At 38.4% G+C, this 17,692-nt stretch overlaps 1 protein-coding gene across 1 annotated transcript in view; it reads left to right on the forward strand.

Moving 5' to 3' along the window:
* The window catches only part of CD38 (CD38 molecule), a 68,010-nt gene that overhangs the window by 31,037 nt on the left and 19,281 nt on the right, over positions 1–17,692 (forward strand). Inside the window, exons 2-3 of the mRNA XM_003826799.6 lie at positions 6,339–6,468; positions 14,725–14,860. Coding sequence (XP_003826847.1) covers positions 6,339–6,468; positions 14,725–14,860 — 266 coding nt within the window. The remainder of the gene's footprint in view (positions 1–6,338; positions 6,469–14,724; positions 14,861–17,692) is intronic.

Consider the following 17,692-nt stretch of genomic DNA (forward strand, 5'->3'; position numbering starts at 1 on the left):
TGCTCCGTCTAAACAAGGAATTCTGTTAAATTTGTAACCTGGACTTTCTTGAATACTGAGGTAATGTTTCTTGAAGTAGGATATATATACCCAAGAAGAATAAAAATAATTCTGGAGGTGTTTTCATTCTCTGTGGGACTCAATAAAATTTTTGGTGATTATATATAAACACACTTATGAAAGCATCTGGTACATGTAGGTGCTCAGTGCACATGAATTTCTCTTTCCTGCCAGATCTTTTGTAGTGGAAAATTATCTTATTCTTCCATCTTTGTCTGCAAAGATGCTGCTAAGGAAAGATGTAGAAGAGTTTTACAAGGGAGTTGGAGTATGGGAACAGGAAGTTCCCAAGAAGGCCACTGCATTAATTAATAGAATTGAAACAAGATCCCCTAAAGGAAAATCGCTGCCAAATCTCTTTTCTCTAAACTATCTAAAATGGTGCCCCATAAATTTTCATTGACATTGAAGTACATAATGTAATAAGCTTTTTTTCCCTTAAATATATAATGTACGGAGAAAACCAGGTTGATAATGGTTTCCTGGCATAGCTTTCAAAGGCAAGTGTGGATGAAGTGGAAATATGGTGCACAGATATTGGAAAGAAACCGCTGTTGAACTCTTCACATTTTCTTGTATATCCCAATGATTCTCAAACCTAAACTTGCATCAGAATTGCCTGGAGGGCTTATTAAAACATGATTGTTGGATGCCACCCTTGCATTAATTAATTAATTATACCTGCAACTGTTCTATTTTTAAATGGTCACATTTTAAGGTACTGGGCTGAGGACTTCATTATGTGAGTTTCAAATGAGACATAATTCAACCCCTAGCCCAATCCTAGTGAGTGGTGAGTGGTATCTCTTGGTTTTGATTTCTACTTCCCTAGTGACTAATGATGTTGAGCATTTTTATATGTGTTTATTAGCCATTTTTATATCTCTTATGAAAAAATGTGTATAAAATCATTGGCCCATTTGTTAATTGGGTTATCCATTTATTATTGAATTATAAGAGCTTTTTACTAGTCTGGATGCAAGTCCTGAAACAGAAATATTTGAAAATATTTTAATCCATTCTGTGAATTTTATTTTCACTTTCTTGATGGCGTCCTTTAAAGAACGTAGGATTTTAATTTTGATAAAGTGTAATTTATGTATTTTTTCTTTCGTTGCTGTGCTTTTGGTATCATATTTAAGAAATAATTGCCTAATCCAAGGTTATGACAATTTTTTATTCTATGTTTGCCTCTAAGAATTTTCTAATTTTACCTTTTATATTTAGGTCTTTCATTCATTTTGAGTCAATTTTTGTATATGGTGTAAAGTATGGGTCCTAATTTATTCTTTTGCATGTGGATATCTTGTTGTCCCTGCACCATTTGTTGAAAAGTGTTTTTTTTTTTTCCCATTGAATGGCCTTGGCACTCTTGTCTAAAATTAATTGATGGTAACTGTAAGACTTTATTTCTGGACTCTTTATTCCATTGATCTATATTTCTATCATTGTTACTGAGCAATGTGCTTGCTGCCTGACAGATAGAGAAGCCAATATTATGGAACTAGTTTTTGAGAAAAGCAAAAGCTTTATCGTGAGGTTGACTTGCAAGGAAACAGGATGCAAAGCTCAAATCTGTCTCCCTATCTGGGATCTGGGACAAGTTTTATGTGTTAGGGAGGGCAAGCTGGTATGCAGAAGCACTGGTAGGGCAGGTTTCAACTGGAAGTACTTTAAACAAGACCACTTATGGTAAGGTATGGTAAGGGTCTTAACACTGGACATGCCTGGGCTCAGGTTTCTTGCTTTTAAAAATGTTTGGGCCCTCAGGTTCCAGTCATGTCTTGACCATTTGCTTCTGTGGTGGGGCAGGAGAGGAATTTTTCTTCTGGGTGTTATTCAAGGTTGAGGTCTTCTTTTCTGCATTGCTTCGGCAGCATGACTTACAACTTTTTGGCTTTGTGCCTGTAAAATAACTTGATATACTATTATCATCAGAGTAGGGCCAGTTAGAACTGGTCCTGTGATTACATCATTATGCCAGTACCAATTGTCTTGATTACTGTAGCATTGTAGTAAGTTTTGAAATCAGGAAGTTTGTGTCTTTCAACTTTGGTCTTCTTTTTCAGGATTTTTGGCTCTTCTGTGTTCCTTACATTTCCATGTGAATTTTAAGTTGAACTGTCACTATCTGCAAAAGAGGGAACTGGGATTTTTATAGAGATTACATTGAAGCTGTAAATCAGCTTGGAGAATACTGTCATCTTAACAATATTAAGTCTTCTGGCTCACGCCTGTAATCCCAGCACTTTGGGAGGCCGAGGCGGGTGGATCACGAGCTCAGAAGTTCGAGACCAGCCTGGCCAACCTGGTAAAACCCCGTCTCTACTAAAAAAAAAAATAATAATAAACTGGGCACGGTGGCATGTGCCTGTAATCCCAGCTACTCAGGAGGCTGAGGCAGGAGAATCATTTGAACCCGGGAGGCAGAGGTTGCAGTGAGCCAAGATCGCACCATTGCACTCTAGCCTGGGCAACAGGGCGAGATTCTGTCTCAAAAAAACAAAAACAATATTAAGTCTTCTGATCCATGAATGTAGAATGTTTTTCCATTTGTTCAGGTCTTCTTTACTTTGTAACAGTGTTGTGTATTTTTCAATGTTCCAGTCCTGTAATTCTTTGTTATATTTACTCCTAAGAATATTAATTGTTTTGCTGCTATTATAAGTGGAATTGTTTAGATTTTGATTTTATATTTTTCATTGATAGTATATAGAAATGCAATTGATTTTTGTATACTGATTTTGTAACCTGAAACGTTGCTGAACATGTTTACTCGTTCTAACAGTTTCCTTTTTGTGGATTTCTTATAATTTTCTATATACAGTATTTCATGTCATCCATGAAGGGGATAGGTTTACTTCTTCTTATCTAATCTGGATGAGTTTAGTTTATTTTTCTTACCTAAATTCCTTGGCTAGAACTCCAATACAATGTTGAATATAAGTAATGAAATCAGACATCTTTGGACTGTACTTGATCTTAAGGGGGAGCATCCAGTCTTTTACCATTATGTATAATGTTAGCTGTGGGGTTTAATAGATGAATTTTATCAGGTTGAGGAAATTTTATTTCTAATTTGCTCAGTGTTTTTTTTATCACAAGAGTGTTGGATTTTGTTAATATTTTTGTGTGTCTATTGAGATGATCATATGGTTTTTGTCATTCTACAAAATACAGCACATTAAATTGATGGATTTTTACATGTTAATTTTTTTTTAAATTTTACTTTAAGTTCTGGGACACATGTGCAGAACGTGCAGGTTTGTTACATAGGTATACATGTGCCATGGTGGTTTGCTGCACCTATCAACCCATCATCTAGGTTTTAAGCCCTACATGCATTAGGTATTTGTCCTAATACTCTCCCTCCCCTTGCTCCCCACCCCCACCAATAGGCCCCGGTGTGTGTTGTTCCCCTCCCTGTGTCCATGTGTTCTCACTGTTCAACTCTCACTTATGAGTGAGAACACGTGGTGTCTGGTTTTCTGTTCCTGTGTTTTTTAGCTGAGAATGATGGCTTCCAGCTTCATCCATGTCCCTGCAAAGGACATAAACTCATTCTTTTTTATGACTGCATAGTATTCCATGGTGTATATGTGCCACATTTTCTTTATTCAGTCCATCATTTATGGGCATTTGGGTTGGCTCTAAGTCTTTGCTATTGTAAATAGTGCTCCAGTAAACATATGTGTGGATGTGTCTTTATAGTAGAATGATTTATACTCCTTTGGGTATATACCCAGTAATGGGATTGCTGGGTCAAATGATATTTCTGGTTCTAGATCCTTGAAGAATCGCCACACTATCTTCCACAGTGGTTGAACTAATTCACACTCCCACCAACAGTGTAAAAGCATTCCTATTTCTCCACAGCCTCACCAGCATCTGTTGTTTCCTGACTTTTTAATGATCGTCATTCTAACTGGCGTGAGATGGTATCCATTGCGGTTTTGATTTGCATTTCTCTAATGACCAGTGATGATAAGCTTTTTTTCATATGTTTGCTGGGCACATAAATGTCTTCTTTTGAGAAGCGTCTGTTAATACCCTTCGCCCACTTTTTGATGGGGCTGTTTTTTTCTTGTAAATTTGTTTAAGTTGTAGACTCAGGATATTAGATCTTTGTCAGATGGATAGATTGCAAAAAATTTCTCCCATTCTGTAGGTTGCCTGTTCACTCTGATGATAGTTTCTTTTGGTGTGCAGTATCTCTTTAGTTTAATTAGATCCCATTTGTCAATTTTGGCTTTTGTTGCAATTGCTTTTGGTGTTTTAGTCATGAAGTCTTTGCCCATGCCTATGTCCTGAATGATATTGCCTAGATTTTCGTCTAGGGTTTTTATGGTTTTAGGTTTTACATTTAAGTGTTTAATCCATCTTGAGTTAATTTTTGTATAAGGTGTAAAGAAGGGGTCCAGTTTTTGTTTTCTGTATATGGCTAGCCAGTTTTCCCAGCACTATTAATTAAATAGGTAATCCTTTCTCCATTGCTTGTTTTTGTCAGGTTTGTTGAAGATCAGGTGGTTGTAGACATGTGGTATTATTTCTGAGGTCTCTGTTCTGTTTTTTTTTGTTTTTTGTTTTTCTTTTGAGATGAGATCTCGCTCTGTCACCCAGGCTGGAGTGCAGTGGCACGATCTCGGCTCACTGCAACCTCCGCCTCCCTGGTTCAAGCAATTCTCCTGCCTCAGCCTCCTGAGTAGCTGGGATTACAGGCACATACCACCGCACCTGGCTAATTTTTGTATTTTTAGTAGAGATGGGGTTTCACCAGGTTGGTCAGGCTTGTCTCGAACTCATCACCTCGTGATCCGCCTGCCTCAGCCTCCCAAAGTGCTGGGATTACAGGCATGAGCCACCGTGCCTGGCCAAGGTCTCCGTTCTCTTTCATTGGTCTATATATCTGTTTTGGTACTAGTACTGTAGTTACTGTAGCCTTGTGGTACACTTTGTAGTCAGGTAACGTGATGCCTCCAACTTTGTTCTTTTTGCTTAGGATTGTCTTGGCTATACGGGCTCTTTTTTGGTTCCATATGAAATTTAAAGTAGTTTTTTTCTAATTCTATGAAGAAAGTCAATGGTAGCTTGACAGGAATAGCATTGAATCTATCAATTACTTTGGGCAATATGGCCATTTTCACAATATTTATTCTTCCTATGAGCATGGAATTTTTTCTATTTGTTTGTGTCCTTTATTATTTCCTTGAGCAGTGGTTTGTAGTTCTCCTTGAAGAGGTCCTTATGTCTCTTGTAAGTTGTATTCCTAGGTATTTTATTCTCTTTGTAGCAATTTTGAATGGGAGTTCACTCATGATTTGGCTCTCTGCTTGTCTATTATTGGTATATAGGAATGCTTGTGATTTTTGCACACTGATTTTATATCCTGAGACTTTGCTGAAGTTGCTTATCAGCTTAAGGAGGTTTTGGGCTGAGACGGTGGGGTTTTCTAAATATGCAATCATGTCGTCTGCACACAGAGACAATTTGACTTTCTCTCTTCCTATATGAGTACACTTTATTTATTTCTTATGTCTGATTGCCCTGGCCAGAACTTCCAATACTATGTTGAATAGGAGTGGTGAGAGAGGACATCCTTGTCTTGTGCCACTTTTCGATAGGAATGCTTCCAGCTTTTGCCCATTTAGTATGATATGGGTTATGGGTTTGTCAGAAATAGCTCTTATTATTTTGAGATATGTTCCATCGATACCTAGTTTATTGAGAGTTTTTAGCAGGAAGGGATGTTGAATTTTGTTGAAGGACTTTTCTGCATCTATTGAGATAATCATGTGATTTTTTTCATTGGTTCTGGCTATGTGATGGATTATGTTTATTGATTTGTGTATGTTGAACCAGCCTTGCATCCCAGAGATGAAGCCAACTTGATCGTGGTGGATAAGCTTTTTGATGTGCCGCTGGATTCAGTTTGCCAGTATTTTAGTGAGGATTTTTGCATCGATGTTCATCAGGGATATTGGACTGAAATTTTCTTTTTTTATTGTGTCTCTGCCAGGTTTCGGTGTTAGGATGATATTGGCCTCATAAAATGACTTATGGAGGAGTCCCTCTTTTTCTATTGTTTGCAATAGTGTCAGAAGGAATGGTACCAGCTCCTCTTTGTACCCCTGGTAGACTGCATGTTAGACGAGATAATATGTATGAACTACCTGGCATATAATAGATGCTTCCTAAATAAGATTCTAAAAAATAATTATGCTCCAAAAATATTTTTAAAATCAAATAATTTATGTTTTATTTTCTGTGTTTTATCTCAGACATGTAGACTGCCAAAGTGTATGGGATGCTTTCAAGGGTGCATTTATTTCAAAACATCCTTGCAACATTACTGAAGAAGACTATCAGCCACTAATGAAGTTGGGAACTCAGACCGTACCTTGCAACAAGGTAATTGGGGGCATGCCATTGATTTTAAAACTGGGGATAAAAGCCAATGGTAACAATTCATAGGTCCAAATTTTTATTAGAATGAAGGAAGAGGAAAAATCCAGACATTATAGTGTGAGTGTGGTTGGTAGGAATGGAATTTGCAGGCCCTTGAGGGGCCATGATATAATTAAGATTTAGGACATCTGGAGAAGGGAGCTAAGAGAGAGAAATAGGGATACAGAGATAGGAAAGGGGCTTTGGCCAAAAACTAGGCAGAAAAAACCTAACACCAAACCCAACTCAAACAAACAAATTAACACGACCTATATAATAACAAAACTTTCCCCTGACCTATGATAATAATAGTAGTAGTAGTAGTAATAACAGCAATGCCAAGTTACACTTGCAGACTGCTTCGTCTTTTTCTTGCTTACAAAAGACTCTCCTAATCCTTACTTTCTTAGGCCTTCATAGCCATTCTCTGGAATGGGCAGGTCAGGTGTCAGCATCCCAATTTCACCAGTGAGAAAACTGAGGCTTGGTGTGTTTAGGTGACCAGTGTTGCCCAAGTTTGACAGGCTTCAAAGTGACCAGTTTAAATGTAAATGGTATGAGACTTGGAGCCACAGAGGCCTGGATTCTAATACATTGGTTATATTGGAAAAGCTCTATCAGAGTGCACCTTTTCTATAGCCAATGTTTAAGGCAAAATTCCACGTGCCTAAAATTTTCTTTGTGAAGCCCTTAAATCCATCCAGAAATTACAGCCTCTCATTCCATTGTTAGTGAGCTGGAGTCATTGTGAAACTTCTCCATTCACTAGGCGTGATGCCCTATGCAGAGAAGGTGTTTGGCAAATAATAACCCAGGCTGACATTTGTCAAATAAGTGACTATGCGATGGATAGTATGCTAAGCAATTTACTTGCATTTATCTCAGTTAATTTCCCTAGCACCCCAGTAGTTTATTTCAGTCATTATCATTACCATTTTACAGGTGTAGAAAGTGGGGCTTAGTGATGTTTTGGTTGCTCAAGGTGAAACACCTGATAAGTGATGATGATGCTGGGCTTCAATAAGGGCTGGGATTTTAGGGCCTATGCTTTAAACCAGTATCCTTCACTGACTCCCATTAAGAATGAATAGGGGGAGGAGCCAAGATGGCTGAATAGGAACAGCTCCAGTCTGCAGCTCCCAGTGAGACCAACGCAGAAGGTGGGTGATTTCTGCATTTCCATCTGAGATCAGGTTTCCTCGTGTGTCTACACCACCAGGGCCCTGGGTTTCAGGCACAAAACCGAGCCGCTGTTTGGGCAGACACCAAGCTAGGTGCAGGAGTTTTTTTCGTACCCCAGTGGTGCCTGAAACCCCAGTGAGACAGAACTGTTCACTCCCCTGGAAAGGGGGCTGAAGCCAGGGAGCCAAGTGGTCTCGCTCAGCGGGTCTCACTCCCACGGAGACCAGCAAGCTAAGAACCACTGGCTTGAAATTCTTGCTGCCAGCACAGCAGTCTGAAGTTGACCTGCGATGATGGAGCTGGGTGGGGGGAGGGGCGTCCGCCATTACTGAGGCTTTAATAGGCGGTTTTCCCCTGACAGTGCTAAGGAGGCTGGGAAGTCTGGACTGAGTGTGGCAACGTGGTTGTGGCCAGACTGCTTCTCTAGATTCCTCCTCACTGGGCAGGGCATCTCTGAAGGAAAGGTAACAACCCCAGTCAGGGGCTTACAGACAAAACCTCCGTCTCCCTGGGACAGAGCACCTGGCAGAAGGGGCAGCTGTGGGCACAGACAGCTTCAGTGGATTTAATCATTCCTGCCTGCTGGCTCTGAAGACAGCAGCTGATCCTGACAAGAGGGATTCTCCCAGCACAGCACACCAACTCTGCTAAAGGACAGATTGCCTCCTCAAGTGAGTCCCTGACCCCTGTGTCTCCTGACTGGGAGAGACCACCCAACAGGGGTCGATAGACACCTCATACAGGAGAGCTCCGGCTGGCATCAGGCCGGTGCCCCTCTGGAATGAAGCTTCCAGAGGAAGGAGCAGGCTGTCATCTTTGCTGTTCTGTAGCCTCCACTGGTGATACCTTTAGGTGCGGGAGGAACCCAGGTGAATAGGGTCTGGAGTGGACCCCCTGCACACTGCAGCAGCCCTATGGAAGAAAGGGCCTGACTGCTAAAAGAAAAAACAGAAAGCAACAACATCAATGAAAAAGACCCCACAAAAACCCATCCAAAGGTCAGTAGCCTCAAAGATCAAAGGTAGATAAATGCAAGAAGATGAGAAAGAATCAGCACAAAAATGCTGAAAACTCAAAAAGCCAGTGTGCCTCTTCTCCTCCAGATGATCTTAACACATCTCCAACAAGGGCATAGAACTGGGCTGAGGCCCCTAAAAAGAGATGAGTTCATGTCCTTTGCAGGCATATGGATGAAGCTGGAAACCATCATTCTCAGCAAACTATCACAAGATCAGAAAACCAAACACCACATGTTCTCACTCATAAGTGGGAGTTGAACAGTGAGAACACATGGACACAGGGAGGGGAACATCACACACCAGGGCCTGTCAGGGGTGGGTGCTAGGGGAGGATAACATTAGGAGAAATACCTAACGTAGGTGACGGGTTGATGGGTGCAGCTATGTAACAAAACTGCACATTCTGCACATGTAACCCAGAACTTAAAGTATAAAAAAACTAAAGATACTAGCTACATTTACCCAATGTTAAAAAAAAAAAACTTGGCTGAGGCTGAGGTGGATGAATTGACAGAAGTAGGCTTCAGAAGATGCATAATAATGAAATTCACTTAGCTGAAGGAGTATATTCTAACCCACTGCAAAGAAGCTAAGAACCATGATAAAACATAGGAGCTGTTAACCAGAATAACTGGTTTAGAGAGGAACATAAATGACCTGATGGAGCTGAAAAACACAACACGAGAACTTCAAGATGTAAACACAAGTATCAATAACCAAATAGACCAAACAGAAGAAAGGATATCAGAGCTTGAAGAGTATCTTGCTGAAATAAGACAGGCAGACAAGATTAGAGAAAAAAGAATGAAAAGGAACAAACAAAACCTCTGAGAACTATGGGATTACATAAAAAGAACCTATGACTGATTGGGGTACCTGAAAGAGACAGGAAGAATGAAACCACGTTGGAAAACACACTTCAGGATATCATCCAGGAGAACTTCTTCAACCTAGCAAGATGGGCCAACATTCAAATTCAGGAAATCCAGAGAACCCCAGTAAGATACTCCATGAGAAGATCAACCCCAAGACACATAATCATCAGATTCTCCAGGTCACCTATAAAGGGAAGCCAATTAGACTAACAGCAGACCTCTCAGCAGAAACCTACATGCCAGAAGAGATTGGGGGCCAATATTCAACATTCTTAAAGAAAATAATTTCCAACCTTGAATTTCATATCTAGCCAAACTAAGTTCATAAATGAAGGAGAAATAAAATCTTTTTCAGACAAGCAAATGCTAAGGGAATTCGTCACCACCAGGCCTGCCTTGCAAGAGCTCCTGAAGGAAGGACTAAATATGGAAAGGAAAAACCATTATCAGCCACTACAGAAACACACCGAAGTACACAGACCAGTGTCACTATGAAGCAACTACGTAAACAAATCTTCACAATAACCAGCTAGCATCATGATAACTGGATCAAATTCACACATAACAAATTAACCTTAAGTGTAAATGGGCTAACTATCCCAACTAAAAGACATGGAATGGCAAGCTGGATAGCCAAGATCAATTGGTGTGCTGTATACAAGAGACCCATCTCACATGCAAAGTCACACATAGGCTCAAAATAAAGGGATGGAGGAATATTTACCATGCAAATGGGAAACAGAAAAGAGCAGGGGTTGCAATCCTAGTTTATGACAAAACAGACTTTAAACCAACAAAGATCAAAAAAGAAAAAGAAGGGTATTACATAAGGATAAAGGGGTAAATTCAACAAGAAGAGCAAACTGTCTTAAATATATACGTGCCCAATACAGGAACACCGAGATTCATAAAACAAGTTCTTAGAGACCTTCAAAGAAATTTAGATACCCACACAATAATAGTGGGAGAATTTAACATCCCACTGTCAATATTAGACAGATCATCAAGACAGAAAATTAGCAAAGATATTCACGACCTGAACTCAGCTCAGGATCAAGTGGACCTGATAGATATCTACTGAAGTCTCCATGCCAAAGCAACAGAATATACATTATTATTGGTGCCACATGACATCTACTCTAAAATTGATCACACAATTGGAAGTAAATTACTCCTCAGCAAATGCAGAAGAACTAAAATCATAACAAACAATCTCACAGACCACAGCACAATCAAATTAGAACTCAAGATTAAGAAACTCACTGAAAACCATGCAATTACATGGAAATTGAACAACCTGCTCCTGAATGACTCCTGGGTAAATAATAAAATTAAGCCAGAAATTAAGAAGTTCTTTGAAACTAATAGGAAAAAAGAGACAATGTATCAGAATCTCTGGGATGCAACTAAAGCAGTGTTAAGAGGGAAATTTATAGCACTAAATGCCCACATCAAAAAGCTAGGAAGATATCAAATTGACATCCTAACATCACAACTAAAAGAACTAGAGAACCAAGAGAAAACAAATCCCAAAGCTAGCAGAAGACAAGAAATAACCAAGCTCAGAGCAGAACTGAAGGAGATAGAGACACAAAAATCCCTTCCAAAAAAAAATGAATGCAGGAGGTGGTTTTTTGAAAAAAAATTAATAGAATAGATGGATCGCTAGCTAGACTAATAAAGAAAATAGAGAAGAATCAGATAGATACAATAAAATGATAAAGGGGATATCACCACAGAAATACAAACAACCATCAGGGAATACTATAAATACCTCTATGCAAATAAACTAGAACATCTAGAAGAAATGAATAAATTTCTGGATACATACACCCTGCCAAGACTGAACCAGGAAGAAGTTGAGTTCCTGAACAGACCAATAACAAGTTCTATAATTGAGGCAGTAATAAATACCAACCAAAAAAAAAAAAAAAAAAAAAAGCCCAGGACCAGACAGATTTATAACTTAATTTTACCAGATTTACAAAGAGGAGCTGATACCCTTTCTTCTGAAACTGTTCCAAATAATTGAAAAGTAAGGACTCCTCCCTAACTCATTTTATGAGACTAGCACCATCCTGATAATAAAAACTGGCAGAGATTTAAAAAAAAAAGAAAGAAAGAAAACTTCAGGCCAATATCCTGAAGAACATCGATACAAAAATTCTCAACAAAATACTGGCAAACTGAATCCAGCAGCACATCAAAAAGTTTATCCACCATGATCAAGTTGGCTTCACCCTCAGGATGCAAGGCAGGTTCAACGTACATGAATCAATAAATGTAATTCATTACATAAACAGAACTAAAGACAAAAACCACATGATTATCTCAATAGATGCAGAAAAGGCCTTCGATAAAATTCACCATCCCTTCACGTTAAAAACTCTCAATAAGCTAGGTATTAAAGGAACATACCTCAAAATAATAAGAACCATTTATGACAAACCCACAAGCAATATCATACTGAGTGGGCAAAAGCTGGAAGCATTCCCCTTGAAAACCGGCACAAGACAAGGATGTCCTCTCTCACCACTCCTATTCAACATAGTATTGGATGTTCTGACCGGGGCAATCAGGCAAGAGAAAGAAATAAAGTCTTTTCAAATGGAAAAAAGGAAATAAAATTGTCTTTGTTTGCAGATGACATGATCCTATAACTAGAAAACCTCATCATCTCAGCCCCAAAGCTTCTTAAGCTGATAAGCAACTTCAGCAAAGTCTCAGGATACAAAATCAATGTGCAAAAATCACAAGCATTCCTGTACACCAACAACACGCAAGCAGAGAGCCAAATCATGAATGAACTCCCATTCACAAAGGGAATAAAATACCTAGGAATACAGCAAACAAGGGAAGTGAAGGACCTCTTCATGGATACCTATAATCCACTGCTCAAGGAAATCAGAAAGGACACAAACAAATAGAAAAACATTCCTTCCTCATGGATAGGAAGAATCAATATCGTGAAAATGGCCATACTGCCCAAGGTAATTTATAGATTCAGTGCTATTCCCATTAAACTACTATTGACATTCTTCACAGAATTAGAAGAAACTATTTTAAAATTCATATGGAACCAAAAAAGCTCATATAGCCAAGATGATCCTAAGCAAAAAGAACAAAGCTGGAGGCATCATGCTACCCAACTCCAAACTGCACTACAAGGCTACAGATGCCAAAATAGCATGGTACTTGTACAAAAATAAACACATAGACCAATAGAACAGAGTAGAGATCTCAGAAATAAAACTACACATCTCAGAAATAAAACTACACATCTGCAGCCATCTAATCTTTGACAAACCTGACAAAAACAAGCAATGGGGAAAGGAATCCACATTTAATAACTGGTGCTTGAGAACTACCTAGCCATATGCAGACAATTGAAACTGGACCCCTTCCTTGCAACTCATACAAAAATTAAGATGAATTAGAGACTTAAATGTATAACCCAAAACTATAAAAACCTTAGAAGAAAATCTAGGCAATATCATTTGGGACACAGGCACAGGCAAAGATTTCATTATGAAATTGCCAAATGCAATTGTAACAAAAGCAAAAATTGACAAATGGGATCTAATTAAACTAAAGTGCTTCTGCACAGCAGAAGAAACTATCATCAGAGTGAACAGAAAACCTGCAGAATGGGAGAAGATTTTTGCACTCTATCCCTCTGACAAAGGTCTAATATCCAGAATTTACAAAGAACTTAAACAAATTTACAAGAAAAAAATAAACAGCCCCATCAAAAAGTGGGCAAAGAACATGAACAGACACTTCTCAAAAGAAGACATCCATGTGGCCAACAAACATATGAAAAAAAGCTCAACATCACTGGTCATTAGAGAAATGCAAATCAAAACCACAATCTCATGCCAGTCAGAATGGCATTATTAAAAAGTCAAGAAACAGCAGATGCTGGTGAGATTGTGGAGAGATAGAAATGCTTTTACACTGTTGGTGGGAATGTAAATTAGTTCAACCATTGTGGAAGATAGTGTGGCAATTCCTCAAAGATCTAGAACTAGAAATACCATTTGACCCAGCAATCCCATTACTGGGTATAATAGAAATCATTCTATTATAAAGATATGTGCATGCATATGTTCATTGCAGTGCCATTCACAATAGCAAAGACATGGAATCAACTCAAATGCCCATCAGTGATAGGCTGGATAAAGAAAATGTGGTACGTATACACCATGAAATATTATGCAGCCATAAAAAGGAACAAGATCATGTCCTTTGTAGGGACATAGATGGAGCCAGAAGCCACATCTTCAGCAAACTAACACAGGAACATGCAAACGCTGCATGTTCTCACTTATAAGTGGGAGCTGAACAGTGAGAACACATGGACACCAGGAGGGGAAAAACACACACTGTAGCTTGTTGGGGTTGGGGTGAGGGGAGTAAGAATATTAGGACAAATAGCTAATGCATACTTGGCTTAATACCTAGGTGATGGGTTAATAGGTGCAGCAAACCCATGGCACATATTTACCTATGTAACAAACCTGCACATCCTGCATGTATACCCTGGATATACATGCCCAGGATATACATTTTATTTAAAATAAAAATAAAAATAATAGATTCATAAAACAGAATATAATTCTGAACTTTGACTCCCTGTACCTTTAAGAGGGACCCTTAAATTTAAAAATCTATTGTATTTTTTTTTGGTAGGGGTAGGGAATATTTAGGGAATTTGGAAGGGGTTATATAGTTCTTTAAGAATCAAATAGCACATCTTCCTGAAAATAGCACGTAGACAAAGTTTTTTTGGAGATAACCTTAGGAATATCGTAACTCTCTGATGCCACCTCCATATGTGATCCTATGTTGATTATAAGATTTTGATCAGTGGCTTTCAGACTTTTTTGACTGCAACCTAGAATAAAAGATTTATTTACATTGTGACCTAGAACACACACACACACACATACACACACACACACACTCTCTCTCCCCCACTCTCCTGCACACAGAAATCATTGATGCTTACAACAATTCTTACTCTTACTATGGGTGATTTACTTCGATATGCTCTGTTTTTTTTTTCATTTACAAAACTGTGGATTAATTTTTTTTGACATGCTAAATTGATCTCAGTAATAGATTGTATTATTCTTCCTTAGATTCTTCTTTGGAGCAGAATAAAAGATCTGGCCCATCAGTTCACACAGGTCCAGCAGGACATGTTCACCCTGGAGGACACGCTGCTAGGCTACCTTGCTGATGACCTCACATGGTGTGGTGAATTCAGCACTTCCGGTGAGGCTCTGGGCCCTGTGGGATTGCCCAGGGATGTGGAGGGTGAACAGAGTGACTTCTGCTGGGGGCCCTGAATGATTAGTGTGGAGGACAGAGCCACAGGCACCCATCCTGATGCCATCTATACTTATATTAGTCCATTTGTGTTGCTATAAAGGAATACCTGAGGCTGGGTAATTTATAAAGAAAAGAGGTTTATTTGACTCACAGTTATGCAGGCTGTACAAGAAGTAGGGCACCAGCATCCACTTTGGGTGAAGGCCTGAGGCTGTTTCCACTCATGGAGAAGGGGAAGGGGAGCTGGCATTTACAGAGATCACATGGTGAGGGAGGAAAGCAAGGAGAGGTCAGGGGAGGTGCTAGGCTGTTTGTAATGACCAGCTGTCCTGGGAACTAGTAGAGTAAGAACTCATTACTATAAGGACAGCACCATGCCATTCGTGCAGGATCATCCCTATGACCCAAACACCTCCTACTAGTCCCGAGCTCCAACACTGGGGGTCGAATTTCAACATAAGGTTTAGAGAGTTAAATATCCAAACTATAGCACTACCCTTAATGGCAACTCAGGCTGATATAAAGTAGCATTCCCTGTTTTCTTGAAAAATTGACTTCAGAGTTGGGGATTGCCCATGCTCCCTAATTCCCTTCTTTTGAGTGCTCACATAGCCTGCTTCCGAATTCTTGGTATTTTGCTCTCTGTAAGGTCATCATTCAGGTCCAAAGAAGTCTAGAACAGGATGAGGTCTCAGTGGGACCTAGACCAAGGTTCTTGCTCTTCAGAATCATCACAGTAGCCATGGACTGGACTCTTCCATCTCAGGCACTGGCTTTGCCATCATTTTTCAGATGTAGCCTTATCCTGCCCAGAAAGACTCAACACCTCACCAGGGGAAGGGATTTCCTACAACCAAAACCCTACTGCAGTTTTCACTTCTTTTTTTTTTCTTTTTGTTTATATGGTGGATATTTTTACTTTATATAGTTTTATTCTTATTTTTACTACTTTTCATTGTTTGTTTTTAAAAGCTTATCTTATTATAGCTTCTTTGTCCCAGGTTTGCATTATTTTCAATTACAAAAATAAAGCATGATTATTTGAAAAAAAATACTTGCACATTACAGAAATGCATAAAAGCAAAAAGCAAATGTCACTCTGAATTTTCCCTTCACCTCCTACCTCCGCATCACTTCTCAAAGGGTAACTATTATCAGCAATTTGATATAGATCTTTCCAGACTTTTCTTATGCTAATGTAAACATATATATTTAAAATGTATACATGCTGTTGTGCAACTTGCTTTATTCACTTAAAATTGGTAGGTATAAAGATAGCTATCCTCTTTTAAAAGGCTTTATCATTAAGAATCCTATTAATGGATATTAAGTTGCTTTAGTTTTTGTTGCTATTATGTCATTATTGTAAGAAACACTTTTGTGCGCGCGCACACACACACACACATACCTGCATACTTGAACGATAAATTTTTATAAATGAAACTTCAATGTTAAAGGATAAATTGTAATAGAAAATGATAACATGTCATTTAAAAGACGGTAACTATACCCTCATCAAGAGTATATATGAGGCCAGGCACAGTGGCTCATACCTGCAATCCCAGCACTTTGGGAGGTGGGGGAGGGAGGATCACTTGAGCCCAGTAGTTTAAGAACGGCCTGGGCAACATGGTAAGACCGCATCTCTATTTTATACTAAAAAAAGAAAAAAAAAATGTATATGAGATAGTTTATTTACCTATATCCCCACTAACACCAGGTATTGTTACTTTAAATTTTTTGGCTCATTTCAGAAGAAAATAATACCTCAATTTAGTATGAACTTCTTTGATGGTGAGGCTATTATATATACATAAATGGTAGATTTTCTGTTTCTTCTGTAAGCTGGCAGTTCATATATTTTGACCATCTGTACTGCGGTATCTATTGTTTTCTAATTAGTAGAAGTTCTTTATAAATTAATAAGAGCTACTATGTATTAAGTACTTACAAAGTGCCAGTGTTCCATGTGCTACGTAAGTAGTCACTCATTTAATCCTCCACAGCCCCATGAGGTCATATGGTGATCCCATTTTAGAGATAGGAAGTCTGAGGCATGGAGTTAAGTAATTTGCCAGCCAGTAAGTGGCAAAGCAAGAAGCAAAGTTTCTCAGACTAACTTGAGAAACTTTGCTCTTAACTGCCATGTTTTTCTGCCCACTTTCTGGCTCAAGTTGGCGAATATATTTTTCTTATTTTGGACTTTACACGGTGTTTATGGTCTGTCTTTTGCCACCCAGAAATGCAGAAAACCTCTCTGTTCTCTTCCTTATAGCTTCTGTGTTTCATATCTTCCTTAAAAAGATTTTCTTAGAGAAGCATTCTTCTGTATTTTCACCTGCTATTTTTACTTTCACAATGTTTAAAATATTTTCCATATTTAGATCTGAGTCTTCCCACCTAGAATACGGTAATAGAAATATGTTTTTCCATTAATTTTTTTAGATTTTACAGTTTTTCCCATGTTCCATGTTTTCCTTTTTAAATTTCCCTTTTAACAATGACTGTTTTATTGGTCATTCATTTAACATTTAGCTGTTAAATGTATTTACAGTAGACTTCTCTCCTTTTGTTTTATTTTTTAATTTGTTCAATTTTTCTTGAAATAAAGTAGAGAAAATGAAATAATTTATTTTTAAGAACTGATTTATTTACAATTCAGAGTTCCTTATTTTTGCCTTCTTTTAAATTGAATTATGTATATGTAGTTTTATTTATCTACATTCTAATACTTTGGCCTCAATTTTTAATTTCTTCTTATTTTATAGATTATCT

Source organism: Pan paniscus, chromosome 3 (genome assembly GCF_029289425.2).
Source record: "Pan paniscus chromosome 3, NHGRI_mPanPan1-v2.0_pri, whole genome shotgun sequence".
Taxonomy (NCBI): domain Eukaryota; kingdom Metazoa; phylum Chordata; class Mammalia; order Primates; family Hominidae; genus Pan; species Pan paniscus.